The sequence below is a fragment of the Idiotropiscis lumnitzeri genome, chromosome 14 (assembly GCF_059441095.1).
Source record: "Idiotropiscis lumnitzeri isolate Australia: NSW breed Sydney's pygmy pipehorse chromosome 14, RoL_Ilum_1.0, whole genome shotgun sequence".
NCBI lineage: Eukaryota > Metazoa > Chordata > Actinopteri > Syngnathiformes > Syngnathidae > Idiotropiscis > Idiotropiscis lumnitzeri.
This window is the reverse complement of record NC_142404.1, coordinates 4,696,125-4,708,913: the sequence shown is the minus strand read 5'-3', so window position 1 is coordinate 4,708,913 and position 12,789 is coordinate 4,696,125. Positions and strand designations below refer to the sequence as shown.

At 39.2% G+C, this 12,789-nt stretch overlaps 1 protein-coding gene across 2 annotated transcripts; it reads left to right on the top strand.

Moving 5' to 3' along the window:
• Window positions 1–338: 338 nt before the first annotated feature.
• LOC148323172 (arginine and glutamate-rich protein 1-B-like) lies at window positions 339–12,541 on the top strand. 2 transcript variants are annotated; one of them, XM_088315050.1, is made up of 4 exons: window positions 339–891; window positions 3,414–3,657; window positions 6,213–6,296; window positions 11,146–12,541. In XM_088315050.1, the coding sequence occupies exons 1-4, from the start codon at window positions 566–568 to the stop codon at window positions 11,308–11,310; spliced, it is 819 nt and encodes a 272-aa protein (XP_088171176.1). In that variant the 5' UTR covers window positions 339–565; the 3' UTR covers window positions 11,311–12,541. The 2 variants fall into 2 exon arrangements, with proteins under 2 accessions (XP_088171176.1, XP_088171177.1); XM_088315051.1 differs by having other exon boundaries at window positions 342–891; window positions 3,432–3,657.
• Window positions 12,542–12,789: the final 248 nt, after the last annotated feature.

The window sequence follows — 12,789 nt, the reverse complement described above, 5'->3', positions numbered from 1 at the left end:
TTTTGTTCACTTTGATTGAAAATTAAATGTATTTTTTTCTCAGATGAGGTGAGGTAACCAAAACACTCCATCCAGCCGCTCCTGGTCCGGCCCCTCTGTCAAATTTTAGAACCCATTGTGGTTTGCCCACACCTGAGATAGATAGATATGGTGTATGTATGTATATGTATCAAGGAATCATTTCTCTTCACATCATTCATTAGTTTCGGACATTCACTGACTGTGTCCCTATCACATTAAAGTCGGTTGGTGAACTCGGGGCCGCCACTGGACTAGACGATGGCAGTTCATTGGTTAAAAAGTCCCGAAGAAAGCCGAATCAAAACGAAGCTTGCTGTGCATGATGGGAAAGTAGTATTCGTCGAATCGCCATCTTTGCTTGATACATGCTAGCAAGCTGCAAACGACAGCTATCGAATGATCATTTCTGTTCAATTAAAACTGTTAAGGTGGGTACTATTGTTAGTAACAGTAACGTAAGAAAGGACGTTTGGTACACAACTCTAGATACTTCACACACATAAGTCTACGTCTTGGTTAGCGCTCGACGACTGGAGTCGTTAACATGGGCCGCTCTCGAAGCCGAAGTTCATCCCGGTCCAAACACTCCAAAAGCAGCAAGCACAGCAAGAAAAGGAGTCGCTCACATTCCAGAGACAGGGAGAGGTCAAAGAAGCGCTCCAAGTCAAGAGAATCGAAGAGGAACAGGCGCAGAGAATCTCGTTCGCGTTCCCGTTCTGCTACAACCTCATCTCGCAGGGACAGAGCGCCAACCCCGCCGGAGCGCATCGACATTTTCGGAAGGACATTGAGCAAGAGAAATGCCTTAGACGAAAAGCAGAGGAAGGAGGAGGAGGAAAGAAAAGCTGAAATGGAACGGCAAAGAAAAATGTGAGTATATTGTACAAGCCATTTAATAAATAGTAGGTGGTAACTAACGTTATCTGCTACATGCTAAGCTAACACGCTAAACTAGCTTAGCGCATTTGACTGCACTAGCATGTAGTACAAGGATAAACTAGACAAGGCCTCAACGACATGGGGTCAACTACATATCACTGTCAAGTTTAAACCTTATTTCAGTCATGCCTTTTGAAGTTTGATTCATTAGATCGGTGGTTATCACACCTTACCGGAGGTATGAATTATTTAATTGATCAGAATTGTTGAATGAGCAATGTGTTGTACTGCAACTGCCTCAAGCATCACTTTGCGGCGACTGCTTGCGAACGTAGCGAAATTGAGGTTTCGTAAGGGTTTGTAAAAGGGTACGGTCGTATTCGCTAACAGTTTTACCTGTCACAGTTGTTCTTGTCGCAAATAAATGTTGAACATGATAATTTCAGCGAAACAGTGGCACGTAATCGCTAAATAATCGTCAACATTTGTAAGGGATCTTAAGATGTATTGCCAATAGTTTTTGATTCACCAAAGTGAGGAACCACGTGACAATGCATACTAATATACGTCAGCACATTCATGCGTACCATTAACAAGTATCTGCTGATCTAAAGACTTTAAAAAAAAAAATCAGCGCCTGTTATTTACATTGATTGTCATTCCAGCAGATACAAAGTGAAAGTTAATGAGAAGTACTTTGCATTTTGCAACACCTTTTTCGATGTGTCTAAAGGCCTTGTATCACTAAGTGGCGAAAGTCTACAAGTCTGTGCCACATGGTGAAAGTTTTTTTTTTTTTATTTCGTCAGGGTTCAATCCAGGTCACAAAGATGTTCTGCAACACATTTACTGCTCTCTAGCAGGTTTTCTTGTCACAAAGAAATTTTGAACATGTTCAACATTAGGTGACATCAAGAAAAACTGTTTACAACAAGTGAAACTGTTTGTGAACTTCTCTTGCAAACATCTTAATAGCCTTTGGCATCTTTGGACGAAGCCTCATCATTCGCTACGAGCGCACACACTTGCTAAACTTTGCCGCTCAGTGAGATAGAGGCTTAACGACATAAAGAGCAGGAGGTGTAGTGTAAACAAAATGACAATGTATTATCTTGTCTGTCACCACTGATTTTTGATCACAGACCTGACGCAGTGACGTAACATACGCTGTTTGCGTTCAAGCGCTTCAGTAAAAGCTACCGTCTACAGATGTCCCTCGTAATTTTGCTCAACTAAAGAACATGACTAAAGGTAGTGGTGAAGCAATTTGTGAAAGACGCATTCCACCAACCTGTAAGTATATTCGTATAATCAAAATCCATCTTCAACAGTGGACCACAGGAAATTCATGCCGGGGAAGGTTTTTATACCTTTTCATTGGGTTGGATACATTGATACGCTTATTACTCCAGGAGTTAGCAAAAGTTACCAGTGCTGAAGGAGTAGCAAATAGTTGTTAATCTTCGCTATACTGTCCCAAATAGCCGCTAATATTCACCATCTGTCTTTTTCAAATGCTTTCATAATTATTTGCCCGTTGCCTCTAAGCATCGCTAAAAGTTGCTAAATGTCACTGATCACAGTGGCAACGGCCGATATTCGCCCGCATTCCTAAAACATACATGATAGGATAATGAAACACTCTAAATTATCCCTAGGCATGATTGTGAGTAGGATTGGTTGTTTATCTGTGTGTCCTGCGATTGGCTGGCATGTTAGCACTTGTGCTCTTGCTGTTTCGATGTCAATCATCCATCCATCCATTATTTGTACCGCTTCTCCTCACAAGGATCGCATGGGGTGCTGGAGCCTATCCCAGCTATCTTCAGGCAGTAGGCGGGGTACACCCTGAACTGGTTGCCAGCCAATCGCAGGGTACACAAAGATGAGCAACCATCCTTGCTCACACTCATACCTGGGGCAATTTAGAGAGTCCAATCAACCTGCCATGCATGTTTTTGGAATGTGGGGCGAAACCCGAGTACCCGGAGAAAACCCACACGGGGAGAACATGCAAACTCCACACAGGAAGGCCGGAACCGGAATCAAACCCCTGACCTGTGCACTGAGAGGCCATTGTGCTTCAATGTCCATCACTCGTACTTAAAAATTATGTTTTTAAATAACTGCATCTTAAATTGTGCATTTTCTTTCAATTAATTTTAAATATTAATATAGGGAAGGAGATAAAACCATGGTTTTATCCGATTTATCAATAAATCCATAAAATAATCTGCCGTTTAATAGATTTTAAGAAATAATGGTTAGTTGCAGCCTTGTTTCTGTGACAAATTAAAATTGTTAAAGAGAAATGTGTGAGGTGCTTCTGCGATACTAATCACACTCTTGTGTCATTTTATTGCTTTCGCGTCTTTTCACTTAACCTCTGTTTATGCTTGTCTGTCGCTTAAAATACTTAATGATGGTCAAATTGTGACCTTGTGGTGTTTGGGTTAGGGTTAGGGGAAAATTTGTAGCATTTCCTCCAGACATCAGTAACTTATTATTACCAGTGCGTCTCTGTCCACTAGTCGCCAGCAGGAGATTGAAGAAAAGCTTATCGAAGAGGAGACAGCTCGGCGAGTGGAGGAGCTGGTGGCCAAGCGGGTGGAAGAGGAGCTGGAGAAACGTAAGGACGAGATTGAGCGGGAGGTGTTGCGTCGCGTTGAGGAGGCAAAGCGCATCATGGAGCGGCAGCTGCTGGAGGAGCTGGAAAGACAGCGACATGCTGAGTTGGCAGCACAAAAGGCCAGAGAGGTAACGCTCGGTCGTTTGGAACGCAGCCCCTCCGTTCTCTCTGTACTACCCCAAACATTTTCCCTCCAGTCACCCTGTCCATCTGAAACTGGGTGGAGAATGTGTATATGGAGGGCCCCTCTTCCGGTGTCCTGTTGAGATTATAACTGACCCATGTTAGAACATTCACTGCCAATGGGACTGTTAAGCCCTGTTTCCAACAAGCTACACATTCAGTCAGTTTGAAAAATTACAATCATCTGTTTTTAAAGTCGTGTAGGCTGTCTACCTATTTTTATGGCACTCTGCTGCTTGGATTCAAACATTGTCCCGTATTTATCTTTCTTTGCACAGAATTTATTGGCGGGTTCCACAAGGGGCGCTCGATTATGTCAAGATATTAATCACGATTATGTTAGTAATAATTTAAATCACGATTATTTTAGTAATAATTTAAATCACGATTATTCAAATGGTTATTTTTTGGGGGGAACAAAGCAAAAAATGTTTAACTGTACAATACATTACAACTTTATTTATGTAAACAATCTTAAGACGAATCAAATTATTTGAAACACTATAATTATGCATGTTCCTTTTGGATTGGATCATTTATATCTAGCTATCTTGCCATCTATATATCCATATGAAAATCTGTATCTAATCAAATGTTTTTTACGATTATCGTTGAGTGTAATAATCTGAATTGAATTTCGATTAACTTCGCATACCTCGGTCACGCTGCTTGAAATCCTGCTATTTATGAATCACAGCTATCTCCAACCCATTGACAAACAGCACAGTTGAATTGCAAGTCTAATCTGGGTTTCTATTTTGCACCACACTAGCAGGTAGGCCTAGATTCTTGGTGGAAACATGAGTTTACAACTCCATTGATGAGGCATCTACAGGGAGACGCCATTATTTTCATGCAAAATTTCAACATGAAATTTAACTTAAAATGAAGATTTTTGTATTTATATTGTTTTTGCAATGTTTGTATCATAATGGAGAGAGCTAGACAGACCATAAGCAAATACCATTTCATCGTGCCTTCAAAATACTCTGCATGTTAAATGTAGTGTAGGTAACGCGCTATCTCTAGAGAAATCAAACACCGGCCTCCTAAAACTCTAATTATTCAAAAATCACATCTTATTTATACTTTAAGTTCTTATATTATTGACAGCTCATCAGTTTGACCATAATGGTAATAATACTGTCGGCATGAATTGAAAACAGATGGCTCATTATCCTATAGTTAACGTTTCTTTTGACGTATGTGTGAAGTGTTGGATTATATATGACAATACAATATTTCAATTTTTTTATTACACAGATTGATCTAAAACAAGATCGGCCCGAGTGTTCTCATTGCAGACCTTATAGGTCCAGATTTCTCATCACTGTATTCACATGTATTATAGTGCAATTGTCATTTTTTTTTTTAAAGAACATTTGTTCTGTCGGGTCTTCGTGACAAGCTTGCTTTATTTTGAAGTCCTTTTTAGAAAATGCGTTTTCTATTTGATACTAATAAATTGTTTCCTGTATCCCAGTAAAATTTTTGGTTTCCATTTACATGTTCCTAACACAGATGCGTGTTTTTCCTTTTAAGAACAACAAATGTACTGTTTCACTCATGACTTGCTTCCTCTATAGGGCTGTTTGTTAAGATTGATATTGTTATTTGTAACCACTTTCCTAACTAGCACTTGACCTGAGCTGGCCTGCAGCCTTTCAGCTCAGCTGTGACTTGTGTCCTGTTCTGTAAGTGTTACCGTGGTCCGGTTCTTCGTGAACACACACAAACACCACGTTGTGCTGTACTCTCCTTCCTCTGCTATCATCCGGGGCTGTGCCACTGCACAGAAATGGAAAAACAGTACATGAATTGCGAGCTGTGGCTGCAGGCTCAGCAGTGCAGAAATCAGTTTTAAAGAGGAGTACCGCGGGTGCGGTCTGGCAGAGTTCCCCATACCTACCTATCTACCTACACACCCACCCCAGGAGCGTTTCTCTCTCTGCAGGGGCCACACAGTCCGGACGAGACAGTAAATATACAACTGTTTTATGCGGAATGCTTTCACCAGTTGTGTAGGTACACAGGCAAGGAAAATACGTAGGTATACATGCAGTGGTGAGCCAAAACTATTCCCTATTTTATTTCTGTATTTTTCTTGCTTAGGACATTTACTGTATATTCTTCTAGATTGTCTGTCATTGATACTTGTTCTTTGAATGTGATGAGTGGATTCCCACTGAATTCTTTTAAAATTGTCAATTATTTCACAAGACTACAGATTGTCCCAGTGTGGCTAAATTTCCAAGAAAGATAACAGCTGTAGCGGGAGGGGAAAGGGTTCCGTTTGTGACCCCACTCTAAATTTAGAGCAATTCGGGGTGGCTGCAAGAGTGCCACGCAGTGGTCATGTGCAAGAGACTTAAAAAAATAACTTTTCTGTGATGTGTAATAAGTGAAACGAGTGTGCATGTATGTGTGGCGTATGAGTGTACAAGGTAAATGCAGCTTTAGCCTGTTTGTGCGCTAACATGACATCGTGTCACCCATCTAGGAGGAAGAAAAATCTAAGCGGGAGGAGCTTGAAAAAATCTTGGAGGAGAATAACCGTAAGATTGCGGAGGCCCAAGCAAAACTGGTATGCTATAATTGCAAATTTTCTTCATTGATAAATTGTCATTTTCTCACATCTAATACCATTTGAAAAATTGAAAGTTTACACACACTGCCGTAATTTCCCGAGTACAAAACCAAATTATATGATCCCACAAAATAACCCTTAAAAGTTTTTTTATTTGTTCATAATTATGATTAAGGTGTTTCAAAGCATTTTTAAAATCAGATGTTTTTTTTATCTCGTATTTACATTCTATGTTCTTAGTTATTCTTCTAAACTACTTTTTTTTTTTTTTTTTTTTTTTACTTGTAACTGTCTTTGTCTTCTGTTTGGAACTACTTTTAAATGTACTTTGAATCGTGAAGCATTGAGTTACCTTGCATATGTTGTGTATTTACTGTATATGCTGACCAAAAACCAGTGGCGGGCCGCCACCTACTGCGCAAGTAACCAATCAGATGGTGTTGTGAGCTGGCCAATCTGCTTCTGCCGGCAGGGCCGCAAGCACAGCAGAGAGAGTGAGAGAGAGAAAGAGGTGTCCTGCAGCGGGCCAAAATAAAACAGCTTTTAATTTACCGGCCTTGAAAGTTATCAAAAAGGCAGATGCCGATAATCGGAAATATGCCAAATATCGGTCCTGATAATCGGCCAGGTTTATCTCTAAGTAGTAAGAATTCATAAGGCAACTAAGCTCTCATTAAGCTAGTCTGCTGCGACCGCGCTGGAAACATGAAACAGGAAATGTACTGACGCTCGACAGCAACTTCTTATTGTTTCGAACTCTGCGTTGGACCCCTCTATCCATGTTACTTGCTCCGCAGTGTTGGATTCCTTTGAGGCGGTCTCCTTGTCATCCTAGGTGGATGTGGTTTGCCATATTAAGACATCCGGCTCATCATATGTTGCCGTCCCTCCTCAGTTCAGTATTGGCGAATCAGTTTTGGCCATTAACACTAGCCTGTCTTGTAGTGTGGTCCCCCAACATTTTAAACATGCTGTGGTGCAACCCATGCTTAAGAAACCTGGCCTTGCGCAAACTGTGCTGGCACGAAAAATCGTTACATCCCTATTCATCCATTCATATTTTACTTGCCTTATTTTGACTTAAGAATGCGATGCAGAGAGTTGGACATGGCTAATACTGGCGCTAGCACGTCCGAGACAGGGAACTCCTTTACTGGTACGCCACGTCTCCATCCGGAGGTGTGTAATCGGGTTAATGTTCGAAGAGTCGACTGGTCATGCATTTTAAAAAAAGTTCGGCACTCTCGTTCCGTGTATGATGCATGGCTGGGTCGTTGCTCTAGCTGCTGCTGCTTTGTTGGTTTCAATGTTTCTTCTTCATGTTTGGAGGCCTCTGCGCTGACGACATGCACAATGATATGGTTGGAGTTAACTGTCTGATTTTTGTTTTTTCTTCTTCTTCTTTTGAACATTTTATAAACGGCATTTTCTGTCAATATTGATCATGCGACAATCTCAAACATACTGATATTGAATTATCGCCCAGTCCTCATGATTGGTCGTGGTTTTAGACAACAGAATTGACAAGCCAGGCGAGATTACAATTCTTGCCACCCTGCTGTTATATAGACAGTTGAGACGGAAAAAAAACATGCCAGCTCCAAAATCGGGCATGCCAATTTGCCGTAAATCTCATTTAAAAACAAAAAACTTAAATCACTACTGAGTCTTTTAGGCGGGTGAATTTTAGTGCTGAGGAAATATTTACATGCATATCTATTATATAAGTGCCAATGTTCAGCTGTATCAAGTGTTCCTTTAGTAATTCAATTAGAGCTGCAAGCAGCTACAAAAGGGCCTTTGCAACCCTGGCATACATTGGAGTACTGCAACATAGGACAATCACTCTCTAAAATTGAAATGCTTTTGTTCATGAGTATTCATCCTGGGTTAGATCCTCAAATGCATCATCATTTTTCTTTGCAAACGGTGGTGCAATGAAATAAAAAGCTTTTTCAATAACTTTTCATCTGAAAGAGCTTGAGATGAAACTCCCACACCTTGAAGACAATTGGATACATTTTCTCGGAGGAGTTCATTAGAATATGACCTCTATAAAAAGCCAACAATGGGGCCACATTCCCCAATAAAATCAATGGTGCACTTCTTGTTCGGTTCAGTGTATGACTCTGGAATACGTACTGAACTTCCTGTTATGTTTAAAATGCTTATTTATAGGTTTTGGGCAGTTACATTCCAATTTTGATAGATCTAAAATGAAACTTTCAACCAGGGGTGCTTAGTTAAAAAATCATAGAGGAAACTACCACGACCCATGTTTAATTTATGCAACATAATGTCTTTTATTTATTTAATTTCAGATGTATTTTCTATTTAATCTTTAATTTGATTGATATATTTAATTAAATTATTTGTTATATTGCATTGTACACTGTGTGCAATGACAATAAGGGGCATTTTGAATCTTCTGATTAAGAATTCTCTGAATCAATTTTTTTTTTTATCAGTTTCATGATTTTTTACCTACATTTAGAACCTTTAAAAAAAACTGCAATTTTGGGTGGCCAATGGCGCATCGCCACACCAACACCGTGCAACGAAATAAAAAGGTTTTTGTAGCTACACAGGTCTTTAAAAAAAAAAAAAAAAAAGACGAAATGGTCAAGATTCAGACTGGTGTCCAGATTTTCCTTTTTATTTCTCCTTCTCCACCAATGGCATTTGGAAATCACATGAAAACTACAAGTAAAATACTGCCCATATGAATCCTTGAGGCCAATGCAAACACAAAGTGTATATCTGTACTGTCGCATTCCTGCTTCCATACGTCAAACGCCAACAACTAAAGTCATGTGATTACACACTTTGAAAATAAAATGCCTGCATATCAAGGTTTTTGAATATCACAACTCAAATGATTTATTACACTGTCATGTTTTGCAACAAATCTATAATTATATAATCTGTTTAGATGTCTTATTTATTCTCTTGTATTTACATTCCTATTTATTTCACTTTTAGCTAAATAAACTTAAATCAATTTTGGATTCATAAATATGTTAAACAAGTTTAAATAACGGTCAAATCAATCACATTGTCACTTAGACTTTCACTAACTTGTGATCTTAAACATGTTTAGATGAAACACAGTTCTAAGACAGTTGGATACATCTAAGAGGGCTTGTTAAAATGACCTTTGACCTTTTTGAAATCAAAATTTAATCCTGATTCCCGCCCCCCTGCCTCCCCGGTCAACAAGGCCGCCCAAGATATATCTAGTTCTTCCTCTTTAAGTTTACTGCTTGACAGTTGGTGCCGATCCGTTCTGACTGAGAGTGCCTAATTTGTTTGAGAGTCTTTATCCTAAGCCCCCTTCTGCTGCTGTCTTCTCTCTGTATTTTTTTTTTGTTGTTTTCTTTTCAAAACCTGTGTTCCTTAAGTTTTGGCTCAGTTAATACCATTCTATCAAGAACTATTGTGCGATGTTTGTGGACTAATAACTAAAAACAAGCCATACATACAATTTAAAGGCAATGGTACCAAATACTAATGAAATATATGTAAACTTCTGACTTTCAAGAAAGTCATGAAAATTGTTTAAACTAATCCTTCTTACGTTATTCTGGCATTTAGTAAATAAGCGTGTCAAAATTAATTGATTAATCGAACTGATCAACAACTATTTTAATAATCCAAGTCATTTTTGGGACCATCAGATCTCTGAGAGCTGCATTTTCCTCTTGAAGCTCAGTCGTTTCTGGGGCTGTCATTAACACATCTTTTTAGATTCCATGAATAACTCGGGTAATTGGGTCAAGTTTAACCAATCTGAACAATTTAGTGGAAGTCTCTTTGCTCCTGGAAAGTAGTGATGCGACATACTCTGTGGAGTCTCAAGCTTCTTCAATGCTAGTTAACTTAAAATTGACTTAAAAGGCCCCAAAGCTGAGTTGTTCATCCCTGCCGATCTACTTGTCACGTGTACACGTTCCTCTTTTCCCGTCTCCAAGCTCTGTGTTACAGTAATTCCATAAAATTAGTATTTTTTGTCCTTTTTCTATTTAAATAAGCCCCAAACATTGTATCTTTTTAAGTTTTGAGTATTATTCTATTCAAGTCGGACATATCAGCAACAAATGTCCGTGCGATGAACACGGAAGTGGCCAAACATGGGTTCCTGGTGTCGCAAATTTGGTCTTAAACTAAATATTTATAGTTTTGCGGCAGAATTTTTTAATTTTTTTTTTGGTTGTCCCATTTTTTTTTTTGTGGTCAACTTAGCGCCCTGATGATAAACATGACAATTGCAAATACAACCTTGCAAATTTTTACTACCAACCCAAAATGGCCCGTGACCCACTTTTGACTCCTGAGTCAGCTGAACAGCAAAGTCCGTCATGAAAGCAGGCAGATTGTGCTGTGTTTTTACTTATTGACCAATTAACTGAATCAGTTTCAGAAAGTTTGGCAAGGATGTCAATCTCTCATGTAATATTGCTTTAAGTTCTTTAGTTGTTGTTTTTTTTTGAATCAGCAAATAATAAATAATTCGTTCATAATCAGTAATTGAATTTTTTTTTGTAATACATTTTCATGCAGCGTAAACTTTATCCAATTAATCAATGAATCAATTGAAGCAGTGATCGATTCTGGAAATTTGGAGTGACTGACCAAAAATAGAAATAATTATAGTACATCTAATTGATCTACAATGGAAAATTTTGTGTGAGTTCATCCTCGACGGTGAAGGGGGAAAAGGTGTCTTTTTACAAAGTGTGTGTGAACTTTGCTTTCAACTGTATATGAAATATTTGAGTTATTTTTGTATTCTGTGCTTGTCTGTCCCAATGATTCCCAACTCGGGACTATATTATTTTTCTCTCAGGCTGAAGATCAGTTGCGCATTGTGGAGGAGCAAAGAAAAATTCACGAGGAACGCATGAAACTGGAGCAGGACCGACAGAAGCAGCAGAAAGAGGAGCAGAAAATCATCCTTGGCAAGGGCAAGTCCAGACCGAAGCTCTCCTTTTCCCTCAAGGCCACCGAATGAAGGAGTGCTGCCCTTCATCCCCATCCAGCTCTGCTCCTCATCAACCCCAGTCCTCCGATGTCGGCTGCTCGCTTCATTTTGGAAGTGCTGAACGAAGGAAGAGAAATACTGGTGCAACCTAGTGTTTAAACTTGCAACCTAGTGACGGTCCAAAACTTGCCTCTTGGCGAGGAAGAACAACGAGACCTTGATGGACCTGACTACTCCCTGCCTCACTCCGTTCTTTATTTTCCCCTGCTACACCTAAAACTCAAATTTGTGCTTTTGTCATTTTTATTTCCGGTTTTTAGGGAATATGAACGTTTGATGGAAATGCTTTAACATGACCCCTGCTGTAAAGTAAGTCTTAACTCAGTGCAATGAGTAACCGCAAATCAGTGCTCCTTTCACATCTTCATAGGCAGCAAAAATGGAGTACAATGCGAGTCCCAGAAGAAGAGGAGTAATTGTGACGTTCCGTTCAGATCACTGTTGAGTGTCATGTGCAGCTTGGGAGCTGGCTTTGGGTATTTCTTTTTTTTGGGGGGGGGGTCTTAAAAATGGACTTTGCCAACAGAACGGAGCAGAGCTTTTCTTGTCTACAATCTTTTCTGGGTAAAATTTGGCTTAGTTGTCCATGTCAAAATCACACTTTTTTTTTTTACTTTGTTTTTGTACATGTATGAATATTGGTTGAGGGTAACCTCATTTGAAATTCATTCAGTAGAGCTATAATGAAGCCTTCCTCCCTAGCTGTCCATGACTGGCCCTTAGACCCAATTTGTAGTTTTATTTTATTTTTTCCTCTCTTCCATGATAAGGAGTGTAAAAAGTGGAGAATCAATTGTTCTGTATGATGTCATGTTGTAAATCATTGCTGTGATGTGCTGACTCCCACTCAAACTTTAACATTTTAAAACAATCGTCAAAACAGGTCACAGCAACTTTTTTTTTTTTTTTTTTTTAAATAACTTGTTCGGAAATGTCAAACTGTCATTTACGTTCTTAAGCCCTGTACTTGTAAATGAATGTGGCAAGTTGCATCGCTTGGTAAGTCTGGAAGGGTAGAGGATGGCCAAATTCAGGTAAGATATTGATTGAGGTCAGTGAGTCCTATGTTTGCGTCTGTGTGTGTTTGTGTGTGCGCGTGAGTGAGAGCTGACCTCAGGTGGGTATATTGATTTATGTGGGTGTCCTTGTGTACCTTTTTTTTAGTTGTCACATGAATTAACCAATAAACCCATTGAGACATCTTAATAGTTATTATTACAATATCCACAAATGTCCTTGTTCATGAGCCAATTTGTGTGGTAGGTTTCTATAACGTCTGCCCAACATCCACTCGTCCGGCATTACCGTCAATGTACCGAAACACAATGCCGTAATTATTTATTTTTGTGAGTTTTTGCATATTATCCATAGTTCACGAATATAATGTTGGGTGGATTTTGAATATAAAGTGAATCGCACAAATACTTATTTTTGCGTTTTTTTTAACTT